We start from the raw sequence: 13416 nt of genomic DNA, 5'->3' as shown, positions 1-13416 counted from the left end.
ATTCCTCATCTCCATGGTTTCTCTTTCAGCCTAATCCTCCTCAAACGACAGAAGCACTTTCATACTGGTGATTATTTCCAAATCTCTGCTCTTGACAGGGGAAACATGACATTATCTCCCCGCAGAGGAGCTACGGGAGACTTTGCGCCCGAAAGGTGGTCAGGCGGGGCGAGGCAGGAGAGGCCGCTGCCTTCTGGGCTCCGGAGTGGCCCGACCCGCAGGGCAGCTCTCCAGACGGCACCATCTTGGCTGGAGAGGCCGCGCGAGGAGTCCCGGGGCAGCCCAAAGCTCCTGCAGGCTTCTCTTCCGTTCTTTCCCGGGCAGCGCGGCCTTCCTCTCCTCGCCTCCCCACGCTTGCCCAGGCGAGCTCCTCGGCGGGGCGGGGGCGGGGGCCGCAGCCTTGCTTGCTCGACTTCTGTGGGAGACCTCGGAGGAGGGAGCCGCCAGCTCCGCTCTGGCGAGGGGGCGAGGGACACCCGCCGCCGCCGCCGCCGCCTCCTTCCCGCCCTTTCCGGCGCCGCCTCAGGCGAAACGCAGAAAAGGGCGGGAAACGGCGGGCGCGGCAGCGCGAGAGCCGCTTCTGGGCTCCCCTCCCCTCCCCTCCGCGCTCGCCTTTTCGGTCTCGGCGTTGGCGGCTCCGCCTGCCTGTCACATGTGGCCCCGCCTCGCGCCCGCTGCCTGCCCAGTCAGACGCCTTGGAAGAGCGCCCGCCTCCCGGGGAGCCAAGGGCCCGAAAGCGCCTCCTTGGCCTGGAGCCCTGGGCCCTCCGCTCGCTTGCCCTTCGGCGCCCTTTGCATTTCTCCGAAGGGGGTCATTTCGCCTTCCATGAGAAGTTTGCGGGGATGCTCAGTGAAATCCTCCTTAGTTTCATTGCTTTGTAATGGCTTTGGCTACACAAATAAGCAATATCTAGGCAGAAATCAATCCTTTCTTCTGGAGGTTCATCCCTATCTCACAGGAAGGGCTTGTAAGGCATTTGCAGTGGCTCCGTCCCCACGTCTGTCGGGCAGGAGAGGCTTCCTTGGCTCACAGCAACCAACGTGGCCTGGGGAATTGGGCCCTTCACCAGCTGCCTGCCCTGCTTGTGCCCTTCTGGCAATTCCAGTCCTTCTGAGGAAGCAAAGGCCATGGTCCTGCCTGGATTGCGGCCAGAGATCCTTCTGGGTGCCGGGGCTCTGGCTTTCAGTGCGCACCAGAGGAGCACTCCGTGAATAGTCCTCCAATAATGGCATCTTAATTCAGGGGGAATCCATACGTTTAAAAAAATCACTGGATGAGATTTCTTTTAAATACCCTGCTTCTGTGACAGGGACACACAGAATTCAAGCTGAGAATACAAATTCATTGCTTAATAATATAGGCATGTTGCATCTGAGTTTATCAAAGAAATGTAAGCAAGAATAGACACTGAACTTACAGTACCATCTCATGCATCTCTACTAGCAGCCAGTCTCACTGAGTTCAGTGGGACTTTCTCCCAGGTGACGTGTGTAGCATTTCTGCCTCAAGCCTGGCAGTAAACAAACTGCATCTTCTTCTCAAAGTCCCCAAGGGGATTCCTAAGACTACTGCATTCAGGCCTTCTAGGCGTTGCGCTACAAAATCCCACCACATAAGCATAACAATGCTGGTGGAATGAATAGTGCCATCTGAGAATGCATTCATTTTTGGTACACAAAATCAAAGTTTAGTACAATGTAGTAAAACTCAGGATATCTGAGCTTTTATCTATGTGAACCAAAGTTTGTTACCTCACCCTGCCCCCAATTTCAGTGCATTGAAATATGTGTTTGTAAGTTTAAGCTCAGAATTTATGAACTCAAGGGGAGAAAAACTGAAAATCTGTACAATTATATCTGAGCCCCATGAATCAGACTTGTAAGAGCAATCGTGTTCTTTTAAAGCATAAGGACTTTATTAACACTCTAAAAAAAAAAAAGCTAAGATTTTCTGGTTTCTTGCTTAAGAAGCTAAATTGATGTTGTAGATCACACAGTGATGTATTCCCAACTGCTTAAGCCTCTGGACTGATGTCATGGATCACACTATGATATATTCACACAACTCAGCAGGTTTTAAAGCATTGACAATTTAACTGTACTCATTATCTTTTTCCTGTCAGTAGGAGATGCAGCTTGGGGTGGATTTGTAGCAGAAAAAATGGAAGCAAAATTGTTAAGAAACTTCCCCCATTGGCCACTGCTCAACTTCTGCTAGAAGTTTCAGCCAAGAAAGGAAGGAAGAAAAATAAAGAGAAAGAATAAGAGAATTGATGAAGGGAGGTAGTGGGAGAGGAATGGAACACCTGTTTGACTCCGATAGTCCAGTGGCTCTTCTGCCTCCTGCTTACCTTCTTGTATCCTTGCAGGTTCCTCTAGAGCACTTACCTTCAGCAAGGTAGAGGGCCACCTGAAACAGGTGGGGAAAGTCTACAGCAGCAGCTCCAGAGCAAATACGTATATGGAGCTGGCTTCCACAAAGAGTCAGGTCTCCTTCCTAAAGAAAGTACTAGAGGAGTGGGGGACCAACTCGTGGAGCACCGTCCACAGCACCAGAAAGAGCCTGCATGACAGCTGACGCTTAGGTCACATGGCTGTGAGCAGCCAGCAGGCAGGACAAGAGCCTCCTTTATTTTATTTGTTTTACTTTACATTGTTTTGTTTTTAAATTTGTTTTCTGCCCTTCACCCAAAGATCACAAAGCAGTTCACAATTTAGGGTGCCCTAGCCTGCTGTCTTTGGTTTTCCTTTGGGTAAGGACAGTGGCCCATCAGTTCGGCAGTCAGCATGTTCTAGCATATTCAGTGCAATTAACTTCAGCCACAAAGGGCAATGAGAGACATGGGAATGATGGGGAAGCCCTATGTGCACTGGGAAAATGTGGCTTTACCCAAAGCACTTGTTACATTATACATCCCTTACTAACTCCATTCTTCCATGTCTCCTCACAAAGCAAAATAACACCTGTTTATCTGACTTTTGTGTTCAAATCTCAATTACCACACCACACTGAATATGCCCTAATTACCATATTTACTTGAATCTAATGCACACCTTTTTTGGCCAAATCACGTTATGAATATTTAGGTGTGCATTAGACTCGATGACACATTTACATTTGCCAGCAAATACTTTTTTTGGTTTCAAGGTTCTGAAAATTGAGGTGCGCATTAAATTCGATGGCACATTAGACTCAAGTAAGTACGGTACCTCGTGCTTTGCAGTGTAACTAACATTCCCCTTTCCTGACAGTGCGACACTGTGTGGGCAGGAGTCAGGGAGCCAGACGGAAGGGAAAGACTTCAACTCAGCTCAGACTCCGCAAATCAGCAGCAAAGCAAGGCCCAGGGCTGCTGGAGATGCTGCAGGCTGACTGCAAGGGTCCATTGCTGTCCAAGGTTCTGAACTACTAAAGCACCGTAAGCAGTAAGGTCTTGCCTGGAAGCCGGATACTTCGCTATTAAGTGTGCTGTTTCATGCCTTAACATAGAAGCCCAATCTGGGAACCGGGCTTCTTGCTTTGCCTGGCATCCTATAAGTTGGGGCTGGACACACTGGTGGCACTGATGGCACTAGGGCACTCCAACTGTGGTGCTGAGCATTACCCTGTTAGTCTTTGTGCTTTAACATGCGGTATGCAGGCTAGAACTGTGCATTACACATAATACATTCTGCAGGTTGGCTACGCAGCTATGTTGTGCTTCATTCTTGCTGGGTATGAGTAACGTGTGGTCGTCACCCCAAGCATTTTTATTGCCTTCAAATCCAGAAAGAGCAGCTGCCCTTGGCAGAACACAACAAAGATGCTGAAATGGCTGGGCCTCTGGTTTGTGGAACAGTTTTGGGCTTGATTTGGGACCGACTCTTGAAAGAGCTAAGCAGGACTAAGTAGCTTCATGAGTGTAGCTTGACCAGCAGCCGAGATCCAGTCCTAAAGGGCCCTGCTGAGATTTCACTGACAATTCAACTTCAAACAATTCAAGAACTTGCTGCAAATATTTATTGAAGTTCATCTCAACCACCAAACACAATATATACTGGTCAGTACACAAGAGAGTGTATTTGTATTAAGGCAAGGAGTCCCCAGGAAAATAAATAATATCACACTTAAGATCAGTATTGTCATAGTGCCTATTGAGTGCTCATAGTGGTCCTCATCCTTAGCTAAGTAATTCTTATACAACCCCACTATTACACCTGATGCATTCAATTCAAACACTTCCATAGGGTAATGTCCCACCTTTTTCTTACAAAGATTTTGCAAACCACAGTATTGTATAATCTTTTTTATATAGTTGAGCCATTAGGAGAGATTAAACATCCAGGTCCCACAGAGATCTCCCAGAGCAGTTTGCGTCAGAGGAAATGCCTGTACCCAAACCCCAGAAAACAGGATAAGTGAGAGACTGTCAACTTTAGGGCTTTCTGGAGTTGGAAAAAACAAACATTTCAATCAAATATCTGCTGGCAGAAAAAGAATTGCACAAGCAACATTCTTGCCTCAGCCTCCCAGTTGTTATGCCTGATAATCACTGTGTAAACAGGAGAAACTCTACAAATATTCAGGCTTGCTTAAATCTTTTGGACAATTAATGGAAGGAAGGTGTGTATGTCTAAAGCCTTCAGAATTTTGTTTTTTACTGATGCAGCTCTGCAAGAAGTCACAGCCTCCAGCTGCACAGAATCTGCAGCTGCCCTCCCAACACCCCTGAACCCTTTTTGTGAGTGCTGTCAGCCCCCCTTCTGGGAATGGCCCCAGGGGACTCCTTGTCCTGCTGCCATTAATGAACACTGAGCAGGAAGAGAGGAGCCGCTTCCAGAGCAGAAACTGGAAGTCCCTGTTAAATCCCCTCTTCACAGGGAATGTGGTACAACACCCCAGCTCACAGGAGTGACCAAGGCACCGACCCCCTGTGAGACCCCTGCTCAGAACGAGACCCTTGCAATGGCCACTGAAGGAAAAGGGATGGCAAAGAGTCCTCTGGAGAGGGCTTGCTGACACAAGGCCCAGCAGGAAAGGTGGCAACCACCATGTTGCACGACAAGCGAGAGACACCACATGGAGACACAGGCAGGCGGCGATGGCGGCCGTCATTGGGGGCTTGTTGGGCTGCCCTCTTCTGTGAGGGTCTTGAAATCCATGGACAGGGCCATCTCCTCAGCCAAGGGGGGCCTTTGCCACTCCTCCCGTGTCAAGATGTAGCCCACAATGGCCCCAAAAGCCACCAGCAGGAGGCCCAAGGTGTTGGCAAGGACTCCCTCTGGGGCAAAGGAGCTGTAAGTCTCCCTGAGCAAGAACAGAATGGTTGACATTAGCACAAGCACTTTATCTCCACCCCACCCCACAATTTCTAATTCATTCATTTAAGAAAAAGGCAGCTCAGGGCTTTGGGCAACTCGTCTGCTGACCAGACATGTTCAGAATCTCATTCTGCCTTCCAGGCCAGAGGAGGCAATGGAGGCGGCACTCGGTTCCAAGCCCAGCACTGCTGCCATTTTGCAGGATGTTGATTTGAGAATATATTAGCCAAGTAAACTGCAAAAATCTGTTTACGAACACCCCTCCCAGGGAGTCATTTCTGCTCCATCCCTCACTTTGCAGCCCAGAATTCTGGATTAATCAGAAGGAAGCCGAGCAGAGACAGAGCCATCAGGTTGTAAGTTAAAACAGAAACACTTCCATAAAGTGGGGGCCACTCACTTGATGTTGAAGAGCAGCACCTCCAGGATCCCCAGCAGGGCAGTGGCGACGGAAAGGATGAGGAGGGCAGCCCCAAAGAAGACATGCTGCGGTTTGTATCTGCTGCGGAGCGAAAAGGAGGCTCCGGGGAAGAGGAAGAAGATCCAGCCCAGCAGCCACTAAGGAAGAAGGGGAGGCAGTGCCCCAAAGTCAGGAGACAGCAGCCCACCTCCCAGGGAGCCCACCCCACCCCCAGAATTGACTAAACAATCAGGAGGCAAAGAGGAGCCAGCCCTCAAACACTGTAAGCTCCCTTGCCGCCAGCGCCTTTAAGTTCTGGTGAGAGGCGGGTGGTGCCCCAGGATGAGGGGCGAAAGGTCTCCCTTCCAATAATCCACCCCATGGCCTCCTTCTGATCCCATGAAGCCACGACTGAGGAGGGGCACAAGGGCTGGCTCAAAGGCAATTCAGAGCGGCGGCAGCCTCCTTCCTTGGAGGTTTTTAAGCAGAGGCTGGAGGGCCCTCTGTCATGGATGCTTTAGCTGAGATTCCTGCATTGCAGGGGGTTGGACTGGATGACCCTGGGGGGTGCCTTCCAACTCTTAAGATTTTATGAGGTGCCACTGCAAGTGATCCCCCCCCCAGGAGGAAGGGGGGCGCAGGAAGGGCTCCCAGCAATGCAGATCAGCTGTGCTTTGGGAAAAGATGAGGCTCCTGGGAGCCAAGACCCAGCTCCCCAAGCAGACAGTGTCAAGAGCCCTGTGCTGTTTCTGCAGTGCAGATGGAGCCCTCCCAGAGATCCCCCACCCAGCGCCTGGAATCAAAGGCCCCCCTGAGAAGGATGTGGGTGGCTGCTGGAAGCTCTGAAGCTGTCAGGCTGCAGCGTCCAGCAAGGATGTGGCTCAAGGGTGTCCTTCCTCTAATCGCTTGTGTCCAGACAGACCCCTGGACAGCTCAAGCCCCCCTCCAAGGTTGCTGAGGAATCTGGGGAGCCCCAGCACCAGATGCAGTTTCAACAGGGGAATCAGAAGCCAGAGTTTCTTCCTTTCTCTTGCTCTGATTTCCTGCCCCTCGTGCATTTCTCCCTTGCTGCTCTCTGGGGCACGACCTGCTTTGGAAGGAGGCCAGGCAGACACCAGCCCCCTTCCTTCCTCCCACTCTGCTTTTGCCTCACCTGCACAAAGTAGAAGCCAAAGGCCAGGATGCCGCACCAGCTGTGCAGGCTGTACATGTCCGGGATGCTCTGCTTCTTGTGGAATTGGAACACGGCTATCAGACCTGGAGGGAGGGAGAGGCCTCAGGTGACCCCCTGCCTTTCCCCACCATCCCAAACCTCAGGCAAAACTGCACCAGAGTGGGACCCTACTTAACATGAGGGATGGGGAGATGGGCAGGTCCAACTTGCCTGGGAAGAAGCATATGGGTGGAAATGGCAGGTGGTGGAGACTGTCTGTCTGTCTGTCTGTCTGGGGGAGCCCTGCTAGCTGTATTCCAATCCACATATGTGAGGAACACAGTAAGCCACCCACGGCCTCGTCCACCCCAGCCTTATGTTTTTATGGGAGAGGAGGCCCCAAACATGCCCGCTTCCTCCAGCTTATTGGAGAACTCAGAGGAGCTGGGGGTTGACCCTGAGACCCAGGGAAGCCTCTGACCACCCCCTTGAGCCTGGTGCCCCTCAGAGGGGCTTCTGAGAAGGCAGGCAGGAGGTTGAGGCTCAAGCAAACAGGGCAGATTATTCCAGCTGCCCCCCCCCCAGGACTCACCAACCAGTGCAATGACCAGCGCCAGGGCGTGGAGCAGCCCGTGCAGGATTTTGGTCGAGCGCTTGCTCTCGTGCCGGAAGACCCGATATACCAGGAGGGCTGCAAGAGGAGAAGAAGGAGGGGAGAGGGGCAATGAGGTGTGGGGCTGGCTGAGAGGGGGCTTGGCTCTTGCTCCCCTGGCCAGGAACTGCTCCGCTCAGACCCCACAAGTAGCGTTCTTCAGTTCTGTATTTTGTACACTTATAAATTCATAAATATATTTTTAAAAAACAAATAATTGAAAAGGTTTGAGGGTCTCTCAAAAGCCTGGGATTTGAGTAACAGAGTGGAAGATAATCTAGTGGAGCATCTGCCTTAATCATGTGGCTGAATGACCATGCGCAGACACAGTTTGTGGACCCTTGGCTGGGCAGTGCAAGATGTGCTTCTGCCTCCTTTGGGACGGGGGTGGGTGGCACATCCTGCTCTGCCCCCTCTCCTAAATTGTGAATGCAGTTACAGCAGGGGGAGAGGTTTGAAATAAGCAGCTCCCAGTTGTCTCCCTTGGAAGAGAGTTCTCAAAAGGCCCCCCTTCCACCACTTCCTTACCGTCTCCTTGGAGGAAGACCATCCCAATGACCATGCACAGTGGGTGGGCATTGAACTGCAGCTTGGATCCATCCCAGGCAATGCCGCCCCGGTATTGGCCCATCCAGGCCCCCGTCAGGGTAATCACAGCCAGGCCCACCACCTGTGAAGCAGCCACGGCGTAGGTGAGGCCAGATGGACTGGCGCTCCTGGCCGGAGAATCCTCCATGCTGTGCTCAGCAGAGCCCGGGGCTGCCAAACAAGAGGAGCACAGCTGTCAGCAGGTAGACCCAGGGAGGGCAGGGGCTGCCTCTGGAAATCTTGGGGGAACTGGAATTTGGGGGAGACCTGCACCCCTCCTTGTCCCACTTGGCAGCAGCAGCTTGGAGAAGCTGCACCCGTCACCAGATCTTCTGTTGATTCCAGTGGCCAAAGAAGGCCCAGAGGGTGGACCAGTTACTCTACCAGCCAAAGGTGGCCCTCAAGATCTCGCTGGACTTCCAGTGGAGCCCGTTGCGATTCTTAATTCTCTGTCTGCATTGTTTTAAAGTGATATTTTATCTCTTTTGTAAAGCTTGCTGCACACCGCTCTGGAATTTTGCACAAAAGGTGCTCTATGAATACTTTTCATACACAACTAAGACGCTGGGCTAGGCTGCCTGGGGTTTCTCCTTCATCATTTCATGGCTCTATAAGGATCAGGGAGAAGAGGAAGCTGGCATGGCCCCACTTGGCCCTGGGGCAGAGAGCCCAAGCCGAAGCTGTGGGGCAAGAGTCTGAGGCTCCTCCACCTTCTGCAACTGGGAACTACAACTCCCATCCTCCTCGGCATCATACAGCAATGCTTTGGGGTACCTGATGGGACCTGGAGAGTTCAGAACATCTGAGCAGGCATGAAGCACCATGCTGGGGAAGGCCACTCTGGCCAAACTCCCCCCAGGAGTCCCTCACCCAAAATGATTGCTCCCCACCTGCATCTTCAGGTCCTTCTCTGCACTTTGACCCAGCACAGCAGAAAGGTCTGCAAACATCCTCCCCTTTAAAACAAACACAAGCCCCAGGAAAACACAAAAATGCCTTCATTGGGCCACAACCAACAATGATGATGTCCTCTCTGCACTGGGAGTTCCCAATCCAAGCAAGAACCTCTGCTCTTGGGAAAGGGAAATGCAAAGTCTGATTGCCCCCCACCGCCTGCAGGCTGCCTTCCAGCTTCTCTCTTCTACTGAGCCTCCACCCAAAGATAGGGCAGGATGGAGCCTTGGTGTGCTTATGGGCAGAACCAGGACTAAACCACTGAGCCTCTTGGGCTTGCTGATCAGAAGGTCGGCAGTTCAAATCCCCACAAGAATGAGTTCCTGTGGCCCTTTCCCAGCTCCTGCCAACCTAGCAGTTCGAAAGCATGCCAGTGCAAGTAGATAAATAGGTACCGCTGTGACGGGAAGCTAAATGGCGTTTCTGTGTGCTCTGGCTTCTGTCATGGTGTCCAATTGCACCAGAAGTGGTTTAGTCCTGCTAGCCACATGATCCGAAAAGCTGTCTATGGACAAAAAGCGGCTCCCTCAGCCTGAAAGCGAGATGAGCGCCACAACCCCGTAGTCGCCTTTGACTGGACTTAATCGTCCAGGGGTCCTTTACCTTTATGGGCAAAACCTCAGCACCACCATTTGCTGGTGGAGAAGCAGAGCCTGCAATGCTTCTGAGGAGCCTGGTGAGTTGTCCCCTAGCTGCGTTGCTGGGCTCTGGATTTCCCTGCCCCTCTGCCAGGGACATGGGTACCCTAGGGGCCTGTTCTGTTGCACAGCACACAGCTGGCCTTTGCAGCAGGGAGGAGGACAGGGCTAAGCCAATTGACTTAATCCACTTAACTGCGCTGATCTAATAAGGCCTGCAGCTCTGGCCAAGAATCGATGCAAATGTGATAAAGACACCCACTCCCACCTCAGCTTCCAGGATCCAGGCTTCTGTTGGGAACATCCTGCTCCCCAACCAGATCCCCCTCTGGCCCCCTGAGCACTTTGGAGTCTGCTGCTCCACAACAGCAAAGAGCAGGAGCTGCCATTAAAACAGGTGAAAACATCTGGCTGCAGAACAGGCCTCCCATGGGAGAGGCGCAAGGCAGGGGATTCCTTAGGCTGTGCTGACTTGCCAGGGGGAGGGGCTGCACTTTCCTCCCTCCTCTCCATAACTTGGTCTGTGTTAGGACAGCTGCTTGGCATGCAGAAGGGCATTGGCATCTCCAGGCAAGGCTGGGGAGAGACTCCTTGCCTGAAATCCTGGAGAGCCACTGCTGCCAGTCAGTGCAGACGGTACTGAGCAAGATGCAGCAATGGGTCCCACTCAGTGTAAGGCAGCATTGCACCCCCCACCACCTCCATGCCAGGCCCACACCGCCTGTCTCGTGAAGCTTGCCATGTAAGGGGTGTGCCAGGGCAGGAGGGGAGGAGGTGACTGGCAGCACCAGCCTCTAATCAGGGAGCACCTTTGCCAGGCTCTCCTTCCGTCTCCCAATCACAGTGCCGGGCGGGGGGGCAATAGAATGAAGTTACCAGTTGCTGCCAAGGGACAAAAAAGCAGAACCTCAAACCAACTTTCATACATCCCAAGTCCCTTCCCCCTGTGCCATTGCAGAGCTGAAAGGGACCCTGGGCATCATCTTCTGGTCCAAGAGTGTAAGGTCTGACAAATTCCTCCCTTGCCTTGCTGACCATTTCATTTCCCAGAAGGTGGAAGAACCAACAAGGGGATCATCTATCTTGGATCTGGTCCTCACTAATAGGGAGGAGCTGGAAGCACTTGGAAACTCTGAAACTTGGGAGGAAGTGATCCTCTTCTCCTGGGTGTCAGGATACAGAGGAAAGGGGAAACAAAAGGGGAGTCGGACACAGACTCTGGACTTCATATAGCTTAAGGAGCTACTGGGTGTGATCCCATGGTCAAAGAGAAGGGAGTCCAAGAAGGATGGAAGTTTCTAAAAGGAGAAATATTGAAGGCCCAAATGCAGACAATACCAACCAGAAAGAAAAGTGGGGGGCTCGGCAAAAATATATGTAAGCTATTTGCATACAAATTGCCCCCCAAGTCACAGCAGAGAGATACCCCCCACACACACACACTTTCTAGACTTCTCTTGCACAAAACCCCCAGCACTGACTTGAAAATTTCAACAAATTCTGCAAATAAATAAATATTATAGGTTCCACGTTATATAAAAAAAGAACCATGAAAGGCATCTTGCCCACAGGCCCCTCCACCTGTTTGACTGAACTCTGGCAAGTAGGATCCACTCCGAAGTGGCTGGCAGACCTGCCCTTGCCACCCAGTTCTGCAAAAGAGCCATCTGCTTCCTTGGGCGCCCCTTGCAGTCAGCAGAGCCAAAGAAATCCTCCGTCCACCTGGCGGAAGCCCAAGCGACCCAGGTTCTGAGGGGCCAAAGCAGGCTGGGCCTGACTCTTCCCTCCTCGGTGCCCCCCGCGCTGCCTCCTTCGCCGCGCAGTCCAGCCCCGGCAGGCAGCGCTCAGCCCGGCCAAGACCCACCTGCTGCTGCTGCTGCTGCGATCTCTGCTCCGCGTCCTGAGCCCCCAAGGCGCGTCTGCCGGCCGCTCCGGAGCTCCTGGCGCAGCGGAGAGACCAGGCTCCCGTTTCCTCCTCCTCCTCCTCCGGGCAGAGCCTGGACCTCCCTCCCGCCCGCCCCCCCGGTGCCCAGCACCACCTCCGCCCCTGGCGCGCCCAGAGCGGCGGGGAGGCGCTGCTGCTCCGGACTGGGGGTCCTCACCTGCCTGCCCGCCCCCGCCGCCTCCTGCTCTCGGCCGGGGGACCCTCTGGCCGGGGGCGGGCGGGAGGGTCCGATTCCTCGGAGAAGGGCCGGGGGGGGGGCGGACAGGGGACTGGACGGAGCCACCTTCAGCTAACATGACTCACCTTTCCTGTTCTCGCCCAGGCAGGAAGCCAGAGAAGGACGAAGGCAGAGCAGCCCCGCCGGAGGGACGGGCGGATGCCTCCAGGACCCAAGACTGGCCGGGTCTGGGGGGGACCCCGGGGCATCTAGCGCACCCCCCCCGCAGTGCAGACCCCCTTGCTTCCAAAGAGGGGCAAGCCGGGGGGGGGCAGCCTTGGAGGGGCCCCTGCTCCTTCTGCCGAGGGCGCCTCCTTGCAGAAGCCTCCGTCTCGAGAGGGATGGGGAGGGGAGGGCCAAAGAAGGGCCGCGAGGGGGGTCCTGGGGGGGGGCAGACGGAAGCCCATCCCGGCGGGGGGGGGGAGAACTCTGGCTCGCCCCCGGGGGAGGGCGAGGTTGCCCATCCCACTCCCCCCCCCCCGCCCAGACCGGGTCTTCTCTGGGGGATGCGGGGCCCCGTGGCGCTCCAGGGAGGCGCCCCTCTCCTCCCCCCCCTCACCTGGCGGCGCCTACGTCCCAGTCGCCGCTGCTGCGCGGCGTCCGCCTCCTCCTCCCGGCCGGGCTCCCTCCCCACCCCCACCCCGTCACCATGGAAACGGGGGAGCTGCGGGGCGAAGGAGGAAGAGGGGCTGCAGCCAAGGGACCTCTCCCTGCCCGTCCAGGCTGAGCAGGTGCAGGGGCGCAGGCTGGGTGGCGGGGGGGGGGCTGCCCTGAGCCCCAACAAAAGAAGCACCGGCTCCAGCGGGGGGCGAGATAAGCCCCCCCCCATGAGGGGGTCTCCGGACTGCACCTGGCTGCGCTGGGGGGGATTCCCTGGTTGAGAAACTCAACAAGGTGCTGTTGGCCCCACAGGAAGGAGAAGGATGCCCGTGGAACTCCCTGCAGATTTTTAGGTGTCTCTTGGAAACAGTCCTTTTAAGACAGGCCACCTCAATACATTTTTGTATAGAACCACCAGCACATACTGATGATTCAAATGTTTCATAGGTACCTTAGGGGTCTCCCTCCACCCCAGTTTTTAACTGGTTTTATCCAGTTCTATTTTATACAGTGTATTGTTAAGTTGCTTTGAGATTTTCTTTGTATAAAGCCATTAAGAAACGTAATAATGTCTTAGCTTCCATAGCAAATGTGTTGTTAGATTATAAAGTACATCTTGGGCAACAAAAGATAATATTTAGAATTGGACTGGTACTTTTGTACAGAAAGGGACTATTCATAGCACGTTGCAGAAGATGTAATTAGGAAAATGCTTCTTTGAAACGTAAGTTTAAGCAATGTCTGACATTTATGAATTTTTGGATTAAAGTCTTAGGATGTATAAATACTATATATGGGGGGAAATAAAATTGTCAGATGATAACATTATCCTAAATGTCATGTCAATTATATGGGGCTTGGCAGCTAGTTGATCTAGATCTAGGCAGGGGGTTGGACTCAATGGCCCTTGTGGTCTCTTCCAACTCTATGATTCTATGACTCTTTGTGCCCTTACTTCTGCCAAAAGAC

General features: G+C 53.4%; 1 protein-coding gene across 4 annotated transcripts; it reads right to left on the bottom strand.

Moving 5' to 3' along the window:
* Positions 1-3985: 3985 nt before the first annotated feature.
* Positions 3986-12430, bottom strand: CYB561 (cytochrome b561). Of its 4 annotated transcripts, none has more exons than XM_081171626.1 (6): positions 12407-12430; positions 8034-8264; positions 7446-7544; positions 6854-6957; positions 5701-5858; positions 3986-5286 (listed from the first exon to the last, which is right to left on the bottom strand). In XM_081171626.1, the coding sequence occupies exons 2-6, from the start codon at positions 8239-8241 to the stop codon at positions 5091-5093; spliced, it is 765 nt and encodes a 254-aa protein (XP_081027752.1). In that variant the 5' UTR covers positions 8242-8264; positions 12407-12430; the 3' UTR covers positions 3986-5090. The 4 variants fall into 4 exon arrangements, with proteins under 4 accessions (XP_081027752.1, XP_081027751.1, XP_081027753.1 ...); XM_081171625.1 differs by lacking the exon at positions 12407-12430 and adding an exon at positions 11934-12008; XM_081171627.1 differs by lacking the exon at positions 12407-12430 and adding an exon at positions 11550-11695.
* Between the last annotated feature and the right edge of the window lie 986 nt (positions 12431-13416).

Source organism: Podarcis bocagei (genome assembly GCF_964188305.1).
Source record: "Podarcis bocagei genome assembly, chromosome: 1".
Lineage (NCBI taxonomy): Eukaryota > Metazoa > Chordata > Lepidosauria > Squamata > Lacertidae > Podarcis > Podarcis bocagei.
Note: the sequence above shows the minus strand (reverse complement) of the source record. Positions and strands in the feature narration are given on the sequence as shown.

Coding starts and splice junctions, on each gene's coding strand:
- CYB561 (XM_081171626.1), bottom strand. CDS start 8,241: ATGGAGGATTCTCCGGCCAGGAGCGCCAGTCCATCTGGCCTCACCTAC. Junction 7,545..8,033: donor GGTCTTCCTCCAAGGAGACG/GTAAGGAAGTGG, acceptor CTCCTCTTGCAG/CCCTCCTGGTATATCGGGTC. Junction 5,859..6,853: donor TTGGCTTCTACTTTGTGCAG/GTGAGGCAAAAG, acceptor CTTCTTCCTTAG/TGGCTGCTGGGCTGGATCTT.